This window comes from Ctenocephalides felis, unplaced genomic scaffold (genome assembly GCF_003426905.1).
Source record: "Ctenocephalides felis isolate EL2017-DRISC unplaced genomic scaffold, ASM342690v1 CF-g0.4_SCAFFOLD_03570, whole genome shotgun sequence".
In the NCBI taxonomy this organism is placed as follows: Eukaryota; Metazoa; Arthropoda; class Insecta; order Siphonaptera; family Pulicidae; genus Ctenocephalides; species Ctenocephalides felis.
This window is the reverse complement of record NW_020539724.1, coordinates 12,391,073-12,415,224: the sequence shown is the minus strand read 5'-3', so window position 1 is coordinate 12,415,224 and position 24,152 is coordinate 12,391,073. Positions and strand designations below refer to the sequence as shown.

The 24,152-nt window shown below is 30.3% G+C and overlaps 1 protein-coding gene across 2 annotated transcripts in view; it reads left to right on the top strand.

Annotated features, from left to right (window-relative positions):
- The window catches only part of LOC113382808 (paxillin-like), a 96,887-nt gene extending 72,735 nt beyond the window's left edge, over positions 1-24,152 (top strand). Inside the window, exons 2-9 of one of the 2 annotated variants that reach the window (XM_026621044.1) lie at positions 8,227-8,531; positions 11,104-11,545; positions 11,652-11,805; positions 11,957-12,074; positions 12,170-12,346; positions 20,662-21,018; positions 21,108-21,338; positions 23,819-24,152. In XM_026621044.1, the coding sequence (XP_026476829.1) occupies positions 8,227-8,531; positions 11,104-11,545; positions 11,652-11,805; positions 11,957-12,074; positions 12,170-12,346; positions 20,662-21,018; positions 21,108-21,338; positions 23,819-24,085 (2,051 nt within the window). In that variant the 3' untranslated portion in view covers positions 24,086-24,152. Of the gene's footprint in view, positions 1-8,226; positions 8,532-11,103; positions 11,546-11,651; positions 11,806-11,956; positions 12,075-12,169; positions 12,347-20,661; positions 21,019-21,107; positions 21,339-21,431; positions 21,561-23,818 lie in introns of those variants that run through there. The other variant, XM_026621045.1, reaches the window with a different exon arrangement.

Genomic DNA, 24,152 nt, shown 5'->3' with positions numbered 1-24,152 from the left:
TAGAGAATTTTATTTATGAAGAAAACCATTGATGTTATTTTGATATCTGAGACTTGGTTTAAATAACTCAGGAATACAAGTTTAAAAAATTTTATTATAATTAGAGAAGACAGATTAGATGGAAAAGGAGGAACTGCTATATTGATTAATAAAAATATGAAGTTTAAAGAATATAAAATTAATAGGGAATACATTAATATGGGATTTGGTCAAATGTGTGCTGCAGAAATATTATTAGGAAGTAAGAAAATAGTTGTGTATCATTATATGTTTCACCAAAGGCTAAATTTCAGAAGGGCAATGGAATAGTTTACTGAATGGAATTAAAAAACCCTGTATAATTGGAGGAGATTTTAATGTCCATAGTCAAGTTGGGGTTGTGACTATGAAGATACAAAAGGACGTAGACTACTGGAAGCGATAGAGGAGAACCAACTTTTTATATTAAACGATAATAATAAAATAATTAGTAATAGAATATGTAAATCAATAGTTGATATTACTATCTGCTCTTCAGACATAGCACATAAAATAGTATGGGATATGTATAATGATGATCTAGGCTCAGATCATTATCCAATAATAATGGAATTAAATGAAAAAAGATCTTTGATGAAAACTACATCTAATAGAAAATGGAGGTGTAGTAAGGCTAATTGGGAGCAATATAGAAAAGAAATTGAAGAGAAAATTGAAACAATTAAGATTTCAAAAAAAGAAATAAATTATGACACTTTTGTGGATATTGTTAATGAAGCAGCAATGAAGAGTATCCCAAAAACTGAAGGAATAGTAAAAAAAAGGATAATAAAACAAATTTGGTGGGATGAAGAATGTAACACCTTAATTAAAAAAGGAGAGAAGCAGAAAAAAAATATAGGAAAAATATGAACTTAGAAAACTATTTACAATGTAATCTTGTTAAAAATGAGGTAAGAGCAAAGTTAAAACAAAAGAAAAAAGAAAGCTGGGATAACTACATTAAAACTCTGAACCCAAACACACCAACCAAGCAAATATATAGTATGATTAAAAGATTGAAAAATATTGGAGAAGATACTGAAAAAGAAAATAAAGATGCGACAACAATTGGATAGATATGTTATTGAATAAAATAGCCCCAATGGGAGTAAAGGATAGTTGTATGAGATTGCAATACTTGAAAGATAAAAACTATATCAAAGAAGTCATGAAACCGTTTAATATATGGGAGATGGACGTCGCAATGAATAGGAGAAAAGACACTGCACAGGAATAGATAATATTCATTACGTTATGTTATCTGAATTACCAAATATAGGTAAGGAAGTGCTATTAAAATTAATCAATAAGTACTGGTTGGATACACAAATAGTTAGAGACTGGAATAAATATAATATAATTCTCTTTAAAAAGACAAATGGAAATGCAGATAATACAGATAATTACAGACCTATATCACTAGCATCATGTGTTGCTAAAACCAAAGATTTAATGATAAAGAGAAGATTGGAGTGGTTTGTAGAGAAAAATAAAATATTATCTAAAAGTCAATACGGATTCAGAAGAGGGCTGAGTACGAAGGATAATTTATGTAAATTAATGGTTGATATTAATTTGGCATTTTCAAGAAATAATTATGTGGTGGCACTCTTTTGCGATATTAAAGGGGCATATGATAATGTCGTCCCAAGTATAATGTTCCAAGAATTAATTAAAATAGGATTACCATTCCGATTGGTGTCAGCCTTAACATTTAATATATATGAAAGGAATATAATAGTTAAGAAAGATAACAAAATAATTGGTGAAAGAGTAGTGAATAAAGGACTACCACAAGGAGGTATACTTAGCCCATTATTGTATGCTATATATGTAAGAGATATAGATAATATTTGGGTAAGAGGTACGAATATTATACAATATGCCGATGACATACTCATTTATGTAGAACAAAGGGATTTAAATCTAGCGTTTAATATTATGAAAGAAAATATTAAAAAACTTCATGGATGGTTGAGGGATAAAGGCTTGGAACTGTCGGATGAGAAAAGCTCGATAGGGGTATTCACAAGACATAGGTTGAATGATTTACCAACTCATATTAGTACGGAAGAGCATTCAATAGCGGTTAAAAATAGTAATAAATTTTTAGGAGTCAAGTTGGATCAAAAATTGAAATTTAAAGAATGTATACAAGATATTAAAAAGAAAATAGAAAAAAGGATAAACCTATTAAGAGTGGTGAACAAAACATGGTGGGGTGCTCATCCACAAACGAGTTTAGAGCTATATAAAACCTTGATTAGACCAATTTTAGATTATGGTAGCATTGCTTATCACAGTAGTCCACATGTAAAGGTGTTGGATAAAGTACAATATAGATGTATCAGAATATGTATTGGCGCAATGAAATCCACGCCAATAAATGCAATGTTAGTTGAAAGTGGAGAATTACCTCTAAAACTAAGATGGAAATATTTAATCCATAAATATATTTATAAGAAGATATTAAGAAGAGAGCCAAATATTATTAGTGGATTAGAAGAATTGGAAAAATTAATGGAGAATAATAAATTTTGGGATAATAAGCAAAATATTATGGTAGACAGTTTGAATTTCATGAAGAAAACTAATGTTTATAAGATATATGAAAACAACGTTAATCTTAAAAAATTATGGTTTGATGAAGGTAAACAATTTTTTGTCAATATTAATAATGAAGAGACAAATATTATAAACAGTAGAGGATATGAGGAAATCTACACAGATGGCTCTAAAGTAAATAATGAAGTAGGGTGTGCCATGATCCATGAGAAGAAAGAATTTCAAAAATTGATAAAACTACCAGATTTTGTTTCAGTATATACTGCGGAATTAGTAGCTATAGGAGAAGCGGTAAAATATATTAAAAACTTGAACATAAGAAGAGCAATGGTATATACCGATTGTAAAAGTTGTGTAGAAAAATTAATAAGCATAAACAAAAAAAATCTTTTTGAGGAAGCAATTTATACAGAAATTCGAAGCGAGTTAGAAAATATAAAATTGATAGGAAATGAGATAAAAATTACGTGGATCAGAGGACATAATGGAATAGAGGGAAATGAAAAGGTGGATAAATTAGCAAAATTAGCAACGAAACAAGGAGAAAAAATGGACATTATGCTGAAAAGTGATGTGGAAAACATAAGTAAAAGAAATGTGGAAGAGGAATGGCAAAAAATTTGGGATGACACGGTAAAGGGAAAAACATATAAGACTATAGAGAATAAAATTAGAAAAAAAACTTGGTTTAAAAGTCTTAAAAATGAAGATAGAAAATTTGTAACTACGTTAAGTAGAATCAGATTAAACCATGGCAATTTTCCAAGTCACTTATATAAAATTGGTATTAGGTCTTCAGCTATCTGTGAATGTGGAGAAGAAGACGGAAATATAGAACATATTATTATGAAATGTAGCAGGTATATAAAACAACGAGAAAAAATGCTGGACAAATATTATGACGACAAAAGTATAATAAAACCAATTGCATGGATTTGCATAATAAGAAATGAAAGAAATTATAAAATATTATATGAATTTATTGTAAAATCTAAATTAGTTATATAATTTTAATTTAGTAATAAGATGTTATGTATTTATTCTTAATGTATATTCATTATGTTTGTATATGACCAAATGTTATATAACGAAGTCAAATATAAAAAAAAAAAAAAAAAAAAAATCTATTATATAAAAATAAGTCGGGTTTTCCTTCCTGACGATATAACTCTAGAACGCACGAACCGATTTCGACGATTTTGCATTCGTTGGAAAGGTCTCGGACTCCGTGAGGTTTATAGCAAAGAAAATTGAAAGATTCAACAGAAAAGCGGAAAATCATTCGCATCATCTCTGATACTTAGCATGTACTACAAACTAATATTTTTTGTTTGACTGATACTCATTAGTTTGACAGCTACTCCTTGTTTTTTGCTCAGTTAATTTCATGTGACAAACCGGCATTGTGTTCACTGTGAAATTGTGCAAAAAAGTAAAAAAATATGTTATTCGTTTCCTAACATTTCAATTGGAAACCATCAAATCATTCACTTGTATTGTGCAAATTTTTATTCAATTTCAACAGCAGGCAATTTTTTCTTCATCTTTTAATCACCAAACCAAATGTTACATAAAATGAAACTATCTGGTGGTGAAGCGAACCCAGTTTGCTAGTTTTTATTAAACTTAAAAATAAATAAATTAATATGTATTAAAAAAAAATTTAAATGAAAAAAAAATTATATGATTGATTAAAACTGAAGTATGACTTTCTATTCAATTTAATATAATTAATAATAATAATATTCAGAATATTGAGGTGGTGGTTGATTTACTGGTGGAGGCCCTCCTGCCTGGATGAAGGGGATAGTTATGTTGCCTTGATTTAAAAATGCAAGCAATCATTTGCACAGGATAGGATATTTTGCCTTGATATTGTGCTGTATAGGTCTTTTACAATTTATCCCCTGAATCGGCCCTGTATTATAAATCAGCATCACAAATAAACAATCCGACTTCTCAAGTTCACTCAATTCGTGAGATTACCCAGAATTCGTCCAGTTGTGTATACAATGCATTCCGCCAGCGCAAAAAATTCGCGGTAACGCAGTTCCATATGAACGTTCGTTCGGATATGACCTCATTTGACGATAGTTATTGAGAGGAAAATAAATTTCTTTCATAATAAATTATTTTAAATCCAGTTTGTGGTCAAACCCGAGTATACTGTGAATCATAATTTTAATTTTAATACGCGTTTTATCTTTATGTCGTCTCAGATAGGCAGTATGCGTTGTATGTGAATCTTCAATTGTGCAAATAAGAATAGTTGATAACGAGGCTTTGTGGAGAACGGAGTTAGTAGTAAAAAAGTGAATAAATTTATAAAAAAAGTACTAAAAGTTTGTGAAAATAAGGTGTCTAATAAAATAAAATAAATAGTAATTATTTATAATTTGTTATATTTTTGTGAAAGTGTGCTAAACAAATTAATTTTTTAACAATTTATTCACCATTGCTGTGATTTAATTACATTGTTAATTTAATTACAAGTGTCTAATTTAAATATTGGTGGCAATTTGTTCTCCTAAAATAATACTCTTCTACTACTGCAAAATCCAATTTCAATTTCAAAGAAATTAACTATTAGGGGGCGTCCAATAATCACGTGAGCGAGTTTTCAAGGATTTTTGGACCCCCCCCCCTTGGTGATACATGGTGATATGCAAAATTTTCCCCTCTCCCTTGGTGATTCATGGTGATATTCAAAATTACCCCCCCTTCACAACAAAACATCACGTGTATTTTTAGTTACGTGATAAAACTGTAAAATTTCTGATTTTTATTTGAACATGTTTCAATTTTTTTTAAAAAATCAGTTAAAAATAAATATACGTGATATCTTACTATACCCCTCCCTTCCTCACGGGATATTTTGTGATTTTTTTAAACCCCCCTCCCTCTAAACACCTCACGTGATTAATGGACGCCCTCTATAAATTAAATTAATATAAAATTAATTTAATAGGTGGCTATTAGAAGACAACCCTGTAGTTGGGATTTTTATTAGGAATTTTTAACATACCTATTTAGTATATTTGACTTAATTATCCATTAAAGGTCATTGTTATCAGATAAATGTCTGATATCATTACTGCTTGATATCAAGCTGATCAAAAAGGGTAACGAACCAGTGGTTGCTGGGAATTTGAATAAAAAAAATGAATACCTAAGACATCTCTTATATAAAGTCTGGTTTTTATCTCATTTTTCGATGTATTATCTTATGGTCATTGATTTATTGATTCAAGAAATAATATTGATAACTACAGTCATTCACAATCAGTAAATATAAGTATTTAGATATGATAAAGTATAGAGTAATCATTATTATTACCACATTGAATGATTGCAATATTTGATTTTGAATTTTTTTGTTTTGTAAGATAGTTGCTGTTTTTATAAAATTTATAAAAATCAGACATCGAATAAAATTTATATAATTTTCCTTATCAAAATTTAGAAATTTTGCCTATTATTTTATTTTTAATATGGTTGTTCGACTGAGTATACAATATAATATATAATATTCCTCATTATCAATCCTTATTATTTATTTTAGTACAAAACCTTTTGTTATAAATACAGCATTTGTTTGATTAGCGAGTTCTGAAAATGCTTTTATTCAGAAAAAATTGATTTCCTAATTAGTGGACATCTATAAAATTTAGTAAAGAAGTGATAATGAGTATAAGTTACCACTATTATTCTTTCCTTAATTGGAAAAAAGTTGAGTAAGAGTAAAAAATTTTTTCTATAATTTTTTTTAATTTTTTTCCCCAATTTGTAAGCCCTAGAAAATTATTCCTCCAGTACCATCAAGACAATCGCAATACATAAATTCCTAACGCATGACAAGATCATATAAAACATATTCGATATTCGAAGGTCAACTATTTTCAGTCACTATTTCTGTTTTTTATTTGATATTTATTTGATTTGATACTCGTTTTTCCTACTTTGATGTCATTTATTGGCTTACTTTATTGCAACTATTTCAAAGAATTGTTGAAGAGCTTCTGAGTTATCTATATCATTTACCAGGGTTATAAAATAGGCGAATCGAAGGAATATATACATATTTTTATAGGATAATAAAAAACTAGTCTGTAGAGGAATCTTGAGGTATTTTTATTTTAAATAAAATAAATATTACGAAGATTAGATATTCTATTAGAAGATCTTTGTTATGAAAAAATATGCAATTTTCTGTTTTCATTTTTCCCTTTTCTCAAATATTTTAATTCTATATTATCTTTTTCAATGATCTGTTTCATCTCTAGAATATGCAAATCTAAAGATTTCTTTACATCTCGAGGTCTATCACACTCATTGCAGATAAACTTGAAATCCCAGACCGGTTTTTATGGTGATGATAACGTCACAAAACATAGAATTGTATATGAATGAACGTTTAAAAATGTCATTCAACATAAGCCACAAGAATAATAGTAATTTAAATTAATGTTTCCTGAAAAATAGTACCATCAAGCAGAAATTTAGCCACAGACTGAGAAATTTAATAAATTAGCAAAAAAATTTTCTAAGAACTTAAATAGTTCGGTTCGGTTTGGTTAGACCTAAATAGTGCATTTGGGAAAAAGATGCTTAGTAATAATATCAATTAATTAATATATAATTTGATAAATGTCTGCATATAATTTTCCGCAGATTTTTCAATTTTTCCTAAATTTTAGGGGTCTTGTTTGCCTATTGTCTCAGACGAATCTATCGGTGTACTAATATCTTATTCTATTAATTAAATACTGTATAATATCAATTAATTTTATTTGGCTGATTTTCCCAACAGCGTTCACTTTTATTAATCATTTTTAATTTGCCAACAATTTCCGCAGCACTTTAAAAGTAATTTGTTGGAAACTTCAGAAGTTTTAAAAGCAATTATTGAAGTGAAGGCATAATTACTTTCCTTCCAAACTTTCTTTTCAACGATAAATTAGTTCTCAAATTAAAATTAATTATCACGTGTGATCTTTATTCAGTTAAAATTTACAAGTATTCACACAAAAGTAGACAATTTGTTACAAACATTATATTACTATACATAATATTTTTATATAACATTATCATTATCGCTAACAAGCTTGATTCTTATTATTGAGCAAAAATAGAAAAAAAGTTATTTCTATTCCATTGAAAGTTTTGAAATTCGTTTCAAGTATTCGTTTCAAATATATCATTTGCTTCCCAAGTTTATAAAATAGTTTATGAGTCACGTTATAAAGTCCGGATATAACTTTTCATTCTTAAAAAATATTTTCTGGTGACTAATGTTATTTAGAAAAACGATAAATCTTCTTTCAAGCATGTATCTAGAGCTTATTGATAATTAAAAATTATTCCAAAGATTTTATTTTACATCTGTAAGTTTGTTTGTATATTGTGTCTAACAATCAAAGTGCTTCCAGTTATGAACAAAACTTTTTAAAAGTTGTGTATGTTTAAATTTTACTATTAAAAATGCCGAAAATTGATAACGTAAAAATTGAAAATTACTTTGAAGAATATAACACAAAATCGACCCATGCTGAATTTGATGAATATAACACATTTGGTAAATTTCTAATGCACCTAATTTTTTTTTTAATAAATATTTTTAATTATATATTTCTTTTTCAGATGCTCTATTAGCTGATTTACAAAACACAGTGCCGGGGTCTATAAATAAAGGACAAGCAGGCGGTCATGGTGGAATTTCACATTCGGGTTCCGGACACGGTAACTTTTCCAGTTCCGGTCATGGTAACATTTCCGGTTCCGGTCATGGTAACGTTGGTGGTTCCGGACATGGTAACATTTCCGGTTCCGGACATCGTAACGTTGGTGGTGCCGGACATGGTAACGTTTCCGGTTCCGGGCAAGCCACCTGCGGATATGGTTCTCTTAACGCACCCAGAGTTATAACTAGCCCTCATACAGTACAGGTAAGACATAAAACTATGTAAATGACTAGTATATAATAATATTAATTAAATACTACTATTGCAAATATTAAAATTTCCTTGGTCAAACTTATTTTTGCACCAGCTTACTTTTAGCCATAGTCCTTCTCCTCAGTCTCTCGAACTAAGTTCTGAACCATTTCCCGATAGTTTTCCTCGGTTTTCTCAAGTCGGCAGCACAGTAACATCAATCTCATCATCTAAATTCTAAACTCTGGCACAAATCCTACGTATTTACTAGACGTATAATTTGATTCCGTCACATGATCGTTCTATTTTTCATGTTTGGACAAATGCCACAAATCGTGGGTGGCTTCGGGCAGTGGTATATTCTGAATACAAAACTTGATGAAAGATTTGGGCAATCTTGAATAATATAGATTTAGGCGGTATTGGGTAATGTTTGGGTAAAATTATCAACTTCAGCGGTAAATCTTCGAAGTTCTCTGTTGAATTTTGATATTTTTTGTTTCTATTTTTAGCAAGTTTGTATTACTCCGGCACTGGCGAGTAGTATCATAGATTTTCTATTTCTATAAATTTTTGAAATATTTGTATTCTGATATGCAGAGACGATTCTTTAAAATTGGCAGATGTTCCGACGCTGCCATGACCTAAATTTAACACGTCTAGTTGGTCAGATCAGATTTTAGTACTAATAAAATTAATAAGCAATATTATGGTCGGGATAGACTAATTAGCATTTGCTGGAAACTTTTGCGGGAGAACGGGGTAAAATGAAACAGATTTTACGTACAATTGCTCTTCTGAAATTCAACAAAATCATAGATGAAAAATCTTGTTGATATTTAAAGTGCCATTGTATAAAAAAATATTATGCATTTTAAAATCAGAAAGAAGTTGAATAAATATATCAACTCATTAGAGCACAATTCAAAATTTTGTGTTTATAAAAATTGGTAATAAATTAAGAAATAGAAAATTTACAAATAATTATTGATAACTATTATTGTTATAAAATTGATAATTTATAAATCATCCCTTACCAATAGAGTTTATCATGGTTGTGAAAGAACCTACATTTGCTTCTTAAAATAGATTAAAATTGGACCAAAGATTATTTTTAGAATTAGATAATTAATTATATAGTGTATAAGTGTATTATTAAAATTTTTATTCAATATTAAACTCTAATTTATTTAAATTTCAAATAATTTCCGCGTCCAATCTCACTGTACGCACTCTCTCATGAATTCTATGTACCGGCGTTCGGTTGGCGGGTAATTTAAATCAGAATACTATGAGTTTGCGAAGCTGTCGTTTCTAGTCACGATGTTTAGTTTGCCAACGTTAGTTTAAAACGACCTAAAACCAAAGTGAATTTCATAAAAATTCAACTAAAATGTCTGTGACAAGTGGTGTAATTCAAAATCCCGGAACGAGAACTCCGGAGACGTTCCGGATACGGATTGTTATGAAAAAAGTTGATAGAAAGGTAGAAGTTGGATAGTGACGTGATTTTACTTGATAGTAAAATTCTTTGATATAATATACTCTGGCATAGCGCTTATTTAAAATGAAAATATTTAGACAAGTGACAGTGCTATTAGAAAATTCTGTACCTTAAAAAATTAAACATTTTTGGAAGTAACTAAAGTCTTTACCTATGAAATTTACCTTAAATTTTAGAACGAAATATGTATTTATTACTATTATGTACTATGTATTATTACTGTTTTTTCTATCCAAGCAATTGTGGTTAAAGCTGTTATATATACACCTATATTTTTTAAATCATTGTATTCAATATTTTTGATTTTGTTTTCCGAATTGGTATTTGTTTAGTATATCGTATCGTGCTTGGAAATTTGCCACGGAACAAATTTTAGTGCAAGTTCACATATTTATAGATTTTCTACATGTGCATCAAATATACGAGTATAACACGTTTGTACTCTTATGTTGATATTTACATCAACTGAGTCACCGAGTTGTTTCATGCACTAGTTATCCAATATTTTAATTAAAAGTCTAAATTTAAATATTTTGTAATGCATTACAAAATTTGTTCTAGGGACTTTTTATAATTATTGGGCAAACATTTAAAGACAATTTGTTTCATATAAACTTGAAATTTATTGCTTGAGAAATATTTACATACTGTTTAAGGCTTATTTGTATCAATTTTATGAATTTCTTTAATCTAATTTGCTTTTTCATTTACTTTATTTCTGCGCTGAAATTAAAATATCTCGCTCAATTAAAACACTGACCTGCCTGATGGCCTAATTAATCTCAACTGTGGCTATTTTAGTAAATTAAAACTTCTACAGTCTGAGATTTCTGACATTTCTACATCACCAATTTATACCAATTTATTCAAATAAAGTTTACAAGCATTATTTATACAAATAAACTAAATACTGTTTACAAATAAGCTTTTAACAATATTGGATCGAATCATACTTGTAACTAATAAATTCAGAATTTTAGGTCAAGTTTTCAAGCACTTTAATTTTTACAATCAATTATTGTTAATATCAAAAATTATTACTAATAATTGCCTAATTATTTATTTAATTATTTTTTACAGCCGCTGAGTTCCTACCAGAGCCACAGTCGCCAAGGAAGTGGAAGTGGAAGTGCTGCCTTCAGTTATACCGGCGGAAGCACCAACTTAAATGCTGGAAATTTTAGAGGTTCCATCAACCATCATGGTGGATCAGGAACCAGCGGCCACCACGGTGGACCTGGAGGCCACCACACTGGTAACGCCTATGATGGCACCGGTAACAGTTACGGAACCACAACTTCTCCGAGTGGAACCATAATTCGCACAGTTCATTATGATACTCCTGCAATGGACGGAGATAGAAACTCTCAGGTGAAGTCTCCAGTTCAAATGAGATCCAGGACTCCTTCTGTGCCGGAACCAAGGAAGACACCTTCGTCAAGCCATAATTTGTCGGAGTTGGATTCATTGCTGCAGGATTTGAGCAATGCTCATTATGCATCTATATATGATAAAGATCGATGTAAGTAAAGGATCGATGAATCTCGATGAATTTAGCAACCAATAACATCTTTATTTTGTTATCATTTTTAAGTGCTATGTAATTAATTATGTATTCTATTTTTCAGCTATGAATGGAACAGCTAGTCCAATTTATACTTCACCAAATGGTACTCTAGGTCCACGTGGGTCATTAGATAGACCATCAGTAGACAGTTTACTTCAAGAACTGAATTCTGCAGCACCAATTGCAAATTCTACTATGAATTACTACGCTAATGGGTAATTATCAATAAGTATAATAGTATAATGAATAATATTGTCATAAAAAGAATAATTATATAATTATAATAAAAGAAGGAATAAAGTGAATAGCTTGTTCTAATGATAGTTGGACAATATTGTGGTAATAAATAAATATTATTAATTTTAGTGATTCTCCACGTCCTGGCAAACAAGTAACGACAACTGTACGAGAAACGAAAACTATCGAACCAATGTATGCAGCTACTAATCAACAAAACCAGGGGCAAAGACCTGCACCAAATGAGGTTTGTAGTAAATTATGATCACAAATAAAACAATTATGTTCTAGAATTTACACATTATTCTAGAAAAGTGTCCTCAAATTGTCTTTATTTTTTAGGATGTCTTCCAAGGAGTGTTATTCTCCGAAACAAATCGACCACCAAATTCTGATGGATTACCTTTCCATTCTGAACGCATGACAACGCACATGGTCCGAAAAATTGGAGCAGCACCTGCTGCTTCTTCAGCAACAAGAGAACTGGATGACCTGATGGCGTCTTTATCGGACTTCAAGGTTGGTGGATTTCATTTTCTGTAACATGAAAATATTTTATCATTTTGTCTTTCATCGCTGGATAGAAAGTGTATGTGTATATAGAACAATTATAGATTTTCATATCTTTAGTTGTTTGATTTCTTTGAAATTTAGACAGGGATATTGATGGGAAAGTGTAGTTCGTTTAAGCTTTGTTTTAGATAATTAAATCAGGAAATAAAAAGGAAAGTCTTAGCTAGTTTATTTCACGTGGGTTTGTTTAATAGCAGCGTTATCTGTTCGCAAATGTCGCGAAAAATATGTTCACATGGTTGTTGAGAACCAGGCTAAATAGTTAGCTTAGATTTCAATTCTTTATATGCGAAATACTACACTAGATTGCAAGATTTTTATTTTTATTTCGTAGAAGATTTGCTATTTCACATTGCACGTTATTTAGAATTTCTTTGTCCCTTACGTTCATAAAAATAATTTAAATTCTAATAGTTTATTAGTATCATTTTTTATATTTTTACAAAATTGATCTTATAAAAATCAAGACTGAATTTAGAAATAGTTAGCAAATTATCGAACCACTATATTCATATATTTTTTTAACAAATCTTATTTTACATTTTTTATTGTTTCAAACATTCTAATTTTTATGACATTCTTGGTGTTGCTAATTCTTAATATTAATGAGGATTTTTTTTAATTATTTCTGAAATTCGAAAAAAAATCTTAATATAGTCCAAAGTATATTTTTGCATACATATACACAGCTATTTCCACATAATTTTCTTAACTTTATTTTTCAAAATCGAACAAAAAGTCTATTTTGTTATTGGTATTTCAGATTTTTAGACTGTATAGAATATTTTTTACATTCACAAAAACCTGGATTTTTAAAATTTGCATAATAATACGACATTGTGTGCAATGTGTATTTAATATTTCAAATATATTTCTGGCATAAAATACGTAGCATGCTTAATAAATTTTCTGTTGACTGTTTTCAAAGTGGCAATACATTATATATGTCCTTCTAAACTTAATGTAATATATTTGATAAACCATTAAAACAACACAAATATTCGTCGTCATTTCCTAAAAAGCTCCGCCTTTTTTGGCAAGAATTGATAAATAGATTTTGTAAGATTACGTATTAAATAATATAAGAAGATAATTATAATGATATTATGAATTATCATGATAATTCATCATGATTTGCTTATGTTGCTGAAATACATTATAGGTTATTAAATATAATATATATATATATATATATATATATATATATTATAATTAATTATATATAATAAGATTCATATAGATTATCCTTAGACAAGTTCACTGTAATAGTAAAAACTAAAATTGATAACTTCTTAACTAAATATTAAAATATTTTCTTGACTTGATCTATGTCTTTCAAGCACTAAAACAACCCATATAAATTTATCGATGGAAATTTATTAATGGAAATCTGGAGACAGATGCGATAATCACTAGTAATTAGCAATCTAGAAGGAAATCAATTTTAATAGAAGATTTAGATCTATTTTTACCGTTTTTATTAAGCGATCCGAAAAAAATCGCTAAATTACGTATGCCGGTCTAATATGTCGCATGAATATTTTTAGATAGTGTTTACATTAAAAATAGACCGACTGTGTTATATTAGAAGTCTTTGTATACAGAGGATATTGTGCTAAGTTTAAATATCCAACATTTTGATTATTTTGGCGCTTAATGGACTCGTGGCGATTTATCGATTTCTGAAATTAGATGTTGTAATTTCGCGATGATGAAGGTCCACCAAATAGTAAGAAGTTTCATCATCATAAGCATTGTAAGACACATGTAAATGGTTAGCGACATTTTTTTCATTATACAATGATTATTACACTCATCCTAAAAGGACTACACGTAAAATTGTAAAAATAAAAATTGGCTATAAACGTACAAAATCTTCAGACCATTATGCCAAAATCTGCCACACTTCCTTCGTTGTATCTAAATTAGTTTCTGGTTTAGGAATTTTCTTACTAAGCCAGGTATTTATCCATCCTCCCTGACCTATCCATGAAAATACACATCACACATTTTTTTGATGACCCAATTTGTGGATCCACTTGACCTTGATCATCCGATATTCATATTGATTGATGTTAAACATTTAAGATCTAGTCAAAAGTATCTTATTTGAAATTTAATATGCTTTACTTGTTGCAAGAAAAATAGCCACTTAGCACAGTCTGGCATTGGTTTTAAAAATACCAGTCAATAATTCTACCTACTCGTGTTCTATCAAAATTCTCAGGAACATAATAATAAATACGTCCTGTGAATACTTTTATAACTGTTACATAAAGTATATAGTAACGTCTTTGACATTGCAGAATAAAAAAATAGAGAATTTTTTAATAATTAAAATAGCTTTACTTCATCCTTCCAAGTTTGTGACAAAATTTTTAAATTGGTTCATACGGTAGTTTTCGTGATATACAAGATTGCACTCTGACCTGAAACTAGCTTAGTTTCAGGTTGAGAGTACTTTTGGCCTAGGTGCTTGGTGCTATTTTCTCAAAAGGGGATTATGCGAATTTAATGAAACTGGGCACACATTATTATTATACTTTACCAAGATTGTGACAAAAATTAAATTGGTGCATACGGTAGTTTTCGAAATATGCGACATTGCACTCTGACCTGAAACTAGCCTAGTTTTAGGTTGAGAGCACGTTTGGCCTAGGTGCACCATGGTATTTTCTCAAAAGGGGATCATGCGAATTTAATGAAACTTGGCACACATTATTATTATACTTTACCAAGATTGTCACAAAAATTTTAAATTGGTGCATACGGTAGTTTTCAAAATATGCGAGATTGCACCCTGACCTAAAACTAGCTTAGTTTCAGGTTGGGAGCACTTTCGGCCTAGGTGCACCATGGTATCTTCTCAAAAGGGGATCAAGCGAATTTAATGAAACTTGGTACACATTGTTATTATACTTTACTAAGATTGTTTCAAAAATTTTAAATTGGTGCATACGGTAGTTTTCGAAATATGCGAAATTGCACTCTGACCTGAAACTAGACTAGTTTCAGGTTGAGAGCACGTTTGGTCTAGGTGCACCATGGTATCTTTTCAAAAGGAGATCATGCGAATTTATTGAGACTTGGCACACATTTAGAATAATTGATTATCACATCATGTTAATTAGCAAAACTCTTGTTGGATTATATCGGGATGCATTTCACGCGTCTGAATTGTTGATCGCCAATTTTTGCCAAGTAAAGACAGGTGTTAGTAGTACTATTATTAGTTTAAAAAGAGAAAATAGATACTTTTGCATATAAATTATTATCAAAGGCGCATTGCTGATTTATTATATTCTACTTAACATTTGGCAGACAAGAAAATGTACACATATTTAGATAGATCTTCCTCTTTTCCTGAAATATTTTATTTACAGAAATATTTTATTAATTTTAAATAAAAGTATATCGATTAATTTTATATTAATGCAAATAATCCAAATTACAGATAACATGACACTAAATGATAAATTGATTAATTCATTTATTTACACCTGTATTACTCGTTAAAACCAATATATTTAATTGAATATTTGTAATACGAGGCACGTGTGTTCCACAGATTTACATTATTTTATGCCAGTATACTATTTCATAATATTTTTTTTTATTTATTTAAATTACAAGTTGTCGAATTAGTCATTCTGTAACTTATTAAGAAATTATCCTGAAAGATACCTAATTTACAAATTGCAAAAGGTATTATAATTTGTTAACCATACATATATTTTTTCATTTATGATTTTAAATTACAAGTTGATTTGTTACTTTTAGCGTTACTTTTAAAACTATATTTCTGAATGTTTTCATAAAATTAATTATTTTTAAAACAATAACTGGTCTGCTGTAATACTTAAATCTATTTTCACAAAATTACATGCTATCTCATAAAACATCATTAAAATGTGTAGTTGTTTAATTTTCTAACTAAATGCCATTAACGTTGTATGACTGCTTTCCTAATTGCTGTTTTGTAACGTATTTCTATTTAAAATAATAGTGATATAATCCAAATGAAAGTCGTTGTACGTCTTATGAAGATTATTTGCGATGTTCTTGGCCGTGAATCAAATTTGCAAAATATATTAAGCCATAACAACATATCAAACATCTGGATTCAGGCATATTTCTTAGACAACAATCAGTATGAATTAATATATTGAAGATATTTAATTGACATTTAAATTGGAATTTACACAATGAAATTGCTTTCTAAAAATCATATGTATATATATATATATATATCATAGTTATTTGTCGTATTTGTTTCATATTTGTTTATTCCCTCCGGGGAAACCCGGTGTCGGTTCTACGGGCGGTTCCGTCAGCGTTGTCGGTGTTGCTGTTGCTGCTGCTGTAGGTGTTTCCGTTGCTGTAGGTGTTTCCGTTGCTGTAGGTGTTTCCGTTGCTGTTGGCGTCTCTGTTGCTGTTGGTGTATCCGTTGCTGTCGGCGTCTCCGTTGCTGTAGGTGTTTCCGTTGCTGTAGGTGTTTCCGTTGCTGTTGGCGTCTCTGTTGCTGTAGGTGTATCCGTTGCTGTCGGTGTTGTAGTCGCCATTACTTTGACTTCACAAACGAAATTAATTAGTATATTGCAAGGAGCATCATTCCATCTGTGATCTTGTCCTCTGTATATAGATTCAACACAGTTCTCGTTTCCATTCTTGTTGTTAGGTTCTCCAACAATCCATTTTTCATATGTCATTTCTTTAGAATCGGGAAAGAACCACATAAATTTACCAGTGGAACTTCCTAAGTTGTTGCCTGCTAGCCACAAATGTTCCAGCTGCGGATATTCTGTATAGGTAACTCATTAAATACCTTGAAGCCCACAGTTTTGTCATATTTCTACATACTTACTTGTAGTAAGAAATGTGCTAAGAGTTTTGTATTCAGCGTCATTTTCTATAGCAGCTAATGTTCCTTGAATATGATCTTTACAGAAATTTTCAGCAGCAAACCAGGTCATCTGAAACCAATGGTATTATTTTTGATAAGAGCATTGATTTTATTTACATTTCAACGCCTTTTACCTTCAGATTTGCAGCTACAACATATTTCTTCCCATCAGTTGTGGTTACACTATCTAAATTCACTGCAAGTAATAATTATACAAAAATCATCTTTCCAGTTGAAGTATAAAAATTAGATCATTCCAATTTACCTGGTGCATTTGAACCAATGGCGCAGCAAACACAAATAGCTGCAAATAATAAAACTAGTTTCCTCATGTTGAACTGATAATGAGAGTTTACCTGTTTCACAATTCTTTTATACTGAATTTCCAAGATATTCATCTCATTTTGTACACATATAGTTCAAAGTATGTCTAGGTGAATGAAAGCACGTCATTAGGTCATAAAAGTATTACTTTTTATTTTGAAGCTGATACTAATATTTGAGCAAATATTTGTTTAATCTAATTACGTTTTTATCAAGATTTTGAATGGTGCTATTTCAGAAAATATTAATATTTTTATTATTACTCGGTTAAAGTGTGATTTGTCAACAAACAATTCTAAAATTTTAATTCTTTATGAATAGAAAAGAAATTTTCCAGTGAATTATTCACTTTTGCCGATTGATAAAAATAAATAAAAAACTGAAGTATTACATTCAGGCACCGTTGTTTGAAATGACATCGGAAAAACTTCTTCTTCGAGTTCAACTCAACCAGGGCGGTTTTCTGTAATTTGCGTGGATGATCAAACAATTTACGTGCAAGCCAAATATTGCCTATCCAGGTAGATTATATTGTCATGTCATTATATGTAATGTAGTTTTCTCCTGAGTTTTACCAATCCTTTATTAATGATAACATTGTCATTGCATATTGCACACGATATCGGATCTTTTAGGTTTTGGATCATTCCCAATTGACTGTATTATTAATGTTTGCTCGGCAGTCCCACACTCTTGGCTCCTCTCACAGAAGAGGAAAAACCAATTAAAACGCTCCTTCCATTATGTTTAATTTTATCGAAATATATTTCAGAATATTTTTGTGGCGTAATAAAAAAATTCGCATCGGTGTTTTATCGTTTGCAACCTTGGTCTTAGAAAAATCCGGTTGAAATTTGGTAAAAGCACTACGTAAAACCAAAAACAATCAAGTAAATTAAAAATAATTTTGTATTAATAATTATCATATAAATAACATTAATATACATACATATAGTTTACATATTGATGGTTCTGTCGTTGTTGGCGTATCTGTTGTTGTTGGAGCTTATGTAGTAGTTGGTGGCTCTAGTGTTGTAGTTTCCATTACTTTGACTTCACAAATGAAATTTATTACCGTATTGCAAGGAGCATCATTCCATCTGTGATCTTGTCCTCTGTATATGGTTTCCACACAGTTTTCGTTTCCATTCTGGTTGTTAGGTTCACCGATAATCCATTTTTCATACGTCATCTCTTTAGGATTGGAAAAATACCACATAAATTTACCAGTGGAACTTGCCAAGTTGTTACCTGCTAGCCACAAATGTTCCAGGTGCGGATATTCTGCATAGGAGGCTCATTATAGACCATGATGACAGTTTTCATGGTATTTCCATATACTTACTTGTAATAAGAAATGTGCTGAGAGTTTTGTATTCTGCATCATTTTCTATGGCAGCTAGTGTTCCTTGAAGATGTTCTTTGCAGAAATTTTCAGCTTCAAACCAGGTCATCTGAAACCAATGGTATTATTTTTGTTACGTGCGTTGATTTCACTTGGATTTTGACAAGTTTTACCTTCAATTCTGCAGCCACAACATATTTTTTTCCATCGGTTGTGGTCACACTATCTGAATTCGCTAAAAATAAAATTATAATATCAAAAATCATCCTGTGAATCTAAATTATTTCAATTTACCTGGTGCAATTAAACCAACGGCGCCGCAAACACAAACAACTGCGAATAATAGAAGTACTTTTCCCATGTTGGATTTTGAATGCTTTTTTCTTATAATTTTTCTCATTTTATACTTTATTTTATTTACTTGTTATTAATAAAGAATATAAATAGATAAACAAACATAATCATAAAAGTATTACTTTTTAATTGATATACTTGCACTAATTGGGTTATAATTTCTTCAAAATTTTGGCAAATATTTATTCAATTTAATTAAGAAATTTTTATCAATATTTTGAACAACGTTATTTCTTAAAATAGTATTGCATGAATTTTGAAGATATCTTTACAATGAAATCATATTCATCTAATATATGATGCGTATGTATTTCTTATTACTTGTTTATGATATTTTATTTGAAAAATCATTCTTGCATCCTCCACAAATGGGATCAGGCACGTCGAAATAATCATTGCGATAATAATATTTACCATATTTTTCGTGAAAAACCTTCTTCACCAAATTGTTGACCACATTGGGCGCATGAAAAGTGCTGGGTATGCGATGTTTTTTCTAGCAAGGATTAAAGGACATATAAGAAAAATATCTTTTTGTTTGAAAAATTTAAAGCTTTTAGATTCGTTGGAAACGAATTCATCAAATTGAATTTGTTCGCCTTCGAAACCCTGTTCTCTGAATTTGCACACGGCGCGAACCTGCGCGTCCGCGTGTGGCCTTTCTTGGCGCTACTTCATATACTAAACTGATTCCCCTTCTTCCTTTGGACATCCTAATTCTCTCGTGCTTTAGTTTACATGTTAAATCGCGGAAAACGTCAAGCTTCAGTCTTTAGTTTGCTGCAGCAGGATTACCAAGTACCACCTGAAGGAAGGATCCTTGTGGGACATAAACAGTACGGTTAAAACAAAGTGTTGGGGATTAATACATTGTCTTTTTAATATTTTTCAATCACGGTTATTTTGTTTGGATATTCGCAACAGTGACATCGATCTACTACCTTTGGAGTTTTATTTAGTCACTAAATTTACAAAATAAACATTGGTTTATTTCGGTTATAACATCGTTTCACAACATGCGACCTCGCGCGATTTGTTGACGCTGGCTCTGCTTGATTTTCTGTAACTTATTTCCGAACATTGCGTCATAGGCCGAATATATGTTATATATCGTATTTCAATTTTTAAGTGCATTGGTTTACATATAAAGTCATCATTACTTAATTGGAAATTCGAGAAAAACTTGGCGGCGTTTCAAGCGGTTGAAATGTCAAAACCGAACGCCATGTGTAAACCATCGCACATGCACTATCAGATATAATGGATAATGAAGCAATAATTTTTAATAAAAAATGTTAAATATTTTATTACATGCATTTTATTTATTTTTTCCAGATTACCTCGAGCTCTCACCAGCACCAAACGGTGACAGAATCGAGCAAATCAGTGCAAACGATCACCCACAAAGATCAATTAGATTCTATGTTAGGAAACTTACAAGCAGACATGTCCAGACAAGGTGTTAATACTGCTCAGAAAGGAAGCTGTGGTGCTTGTGACAAAGCCATTGTTGGGCAAGTCATAACTGCCCTTGGCAAAACATGGCATCCTGAACATTTCGTTTGCAACCATTGCAACCAAGAATTGGGAACAAGAAACTTCTTCGAAAGAGATGGTCATCCATACTGCGAACCTGATTACCATAATTTGTTCAGCCCAAGATGCGCGTATTGTAATGGAGCTATTTTGGATGTAAATATAAAAACTATTCACCAAACTTTAGAATTTTCCCAACAAGATTATATTATCCCCCTTAATCATTGTTCATTATCTTCTTCCAGAAATGCGTAACAGCCTTAGAAAAAACTTGGCACACAGAGCACTTCTTCTGCGCCCAATGTGGTCAACAATTTGGTGAAGAAGGTTTCCACGAAAAAGATGGTAAACCTTATTGTCGCAATGACTATTTCGATATGTTTGCTCCCAAATGTGGAGGATGCAACCGTCCAATCATGGAAAATTATATATCTGCCTTGAACAGCCAGTGGCATCCTGACTGCTTTGTCTGCAGGGTAAGTCGAATAAAATTATACCAAATACGAAAGTTATGTTTTAAACGATTATATATGTTGATGTATCAATCGCAATGTCATGTTTAAATTTAGGATTGCAAGAAGCCAGTATCCGGTAAATCTTTTTATGCCATGGAAGGTAAACCAGTATGCCCAAAATGCGTGGGCGTTGAGGAAGAAGACGAATAAATAAATAAGACTTATGATTATGCCCCTTTTACCAAAAAAATGAATCTCCAGATGTCCTCTTAAAAATGCCTTTAAATGACATGAACAATGATGATGGCAGTTCAGGTTTCCTTATAAGGAAACCGATGCTGCAATGCCCCCTTGCCCATTTTTTTTACAGGTTCTTCTTTGCATTTGGAAAAATGCAATTTAAGGAAAACACAACACTGTCTTCAAACACTTTTCACTGTACTGATCATATAAAATTCACACGCAAAAATATTTTGCAGACGACGTTTAGAATATCAAAAAATGAGATAATATTTATATTTTTTATTATTTATTAAGCAACTTACTAATTAGACACTAGACTTTATATATAAATGTATATATTATGAAATAAATGTAAATAAAAATTTAAAAAAAAAAACAAAAAAGATATAAACAGAAACAAAACAACACAAATACAAAAAACACACACGTTTGAATTGCAAGTGTATGTAGTACATGCATTTGTACGTTTTTCCTGATACGACCAGGATACGTCATTTGTCCTTGATCAGGATATGTGCATAATATTGGCCCATGACGAGTTTTTTTTATATTTTGGCAAAAATTAAATTCAAGGTCCTGCCCTATAATCTGTTTATAAAAATATACTCAAGGCGTTTACTTTTAGCAATCGTAAATAGTACGGATAAATTGCTTTGACTTTGACTTGATTGATCATATCACCTAATTATTTATATTAACGTAATCTTTCCATTAGCATTAAAATTAGCTATTCAGATTAAATTTTATAATCAGCTATTTAGTTTATTAATATCTTTAATAGAAGTTGAGTACATCCAAATGTGTGTTCTTTGATATTGTGAGTTTGTTTTTTGTTTTCAAAAAACTTTTAATAATTTGTCTTTGGCACTGGTATGTTTTTGAACATACCTTTGCATATTTATTTTATATAATATATAAATTCTAGTGTCTAATTAAAAGGTTGCTAAATAAATAATCAAAAATATAATCTCATTTTTTGATATTCTGATTTTAATAATTAATTTATTACTACCGACACGTACGAGTATATTGTACACACTTTTTATTTTACTTGGAAAATTATTTAAATTGCGTTGCTTTTTTCAAATTTAAACAAGTAGTTGTTCTAACATTGCCACGGGCGTTAAATAAATAAATAAAATAAAATAAATATTTTTGACGTGTTTGGCTAAAATCCTAAATTATAATCATTCCAATAATTATTAAATTTTTATAAGAAAATTATTTATTTATTTAATCATGCATAAATATGCTAATCGGCTGTCGATATATAGGTTATAATACAATTACATTTATAAGAAAAATATAGTCATTCTAATAATGTTTTATTATGGATCTAGAAGTAATTTCTTTGAATTCGTGATTAATTGTAAAAGAAATTTCTAATAGTATTAGTTTAGGAATCCAGTAGTAATTGTTTAAATCGTAAAATTTTATCTTAGGGCGTTTAATAAATAAAAAATGATGTTAAGTTTTATTTAACAACTAAAACTATATTTCTCGTTTTTTCTGGAAATTCTCTTTTTATAATTTATTCACTCAAATCGCAACTATAAATGCAATATATTATTTTGTTATAAATAATTATACCAAAAATTATCGTTGGTACTAGTAAACCAGTATTTAATTTGTGTTTTATAAAAATATTCGTTTATTTATTTATTCATTCCAACGCTAATCGACATTTATTAATAAAATAGTATAATTTTGTACATTTAAATAATATTGCTGGACATCAAAATACGGAAAAGAAAATACATGAAATAAAAAAATGGGGATAGAGAATAGTGGTAATGGGATGAAGGGCAAGGAAATCATTTGATGTGGTGGCTCTCACACCATGGACCTGCCTTTGGGCAGACTACAATTTTTTATTACTATTATTATCAAAATACGTAAAATTAATGGGAAAACGATACTCTCTTCTGCAGTTTTTCATACATTATTTGTCTTTCGCTTTCCCTAGCATTGGATTGGCTTACCAATTACTGGATTTGTATTTGATTCAGACATTCTAAGTACTACCAAAAATTTGCTAATGTTTCATATGGATTAGGTGCAGATATTTAAAAAAACAAATGCATTTGGCTCTCACAGATCTTACAATCTCAAAATATGGTTGTAACGTCTACCAGGGCAAACAATACCTCTAATATTTTATTTATTTTAACAAAATTGATCCCTTGCTCTGTTACTTACTGTAAATTAGATGTATCCACGATTCATATGTCCTAATTCGATTCTTTTCTTTTTCCCAGGATTGCAGACAACCTTTCCACCACGGGTCCTTCTTTGACCATGAGGGTCTGCCCTACTGCGAGACCCATTACCATGCCAAAAGAGGCTCCTTGTGTGCAGGTTGCCACAAGCCGATCGCCGGCAGATGCATCACGGCGATGTTCAGGAAATTTCATCCAGAACACTTCGTTTGCGCTTTCTGTTTGAAACAATTGAATAAAGGAACATTCAAAGAACAAAACGATAAACCATACTGCCATAATTGCTTTGATAAACTATTTGGATAAAGGATATTTTTGTATTTTTTGCAAACAAGAGAGAAAGTAAGTTTTGGAAGGATTTGATGGGATTTAA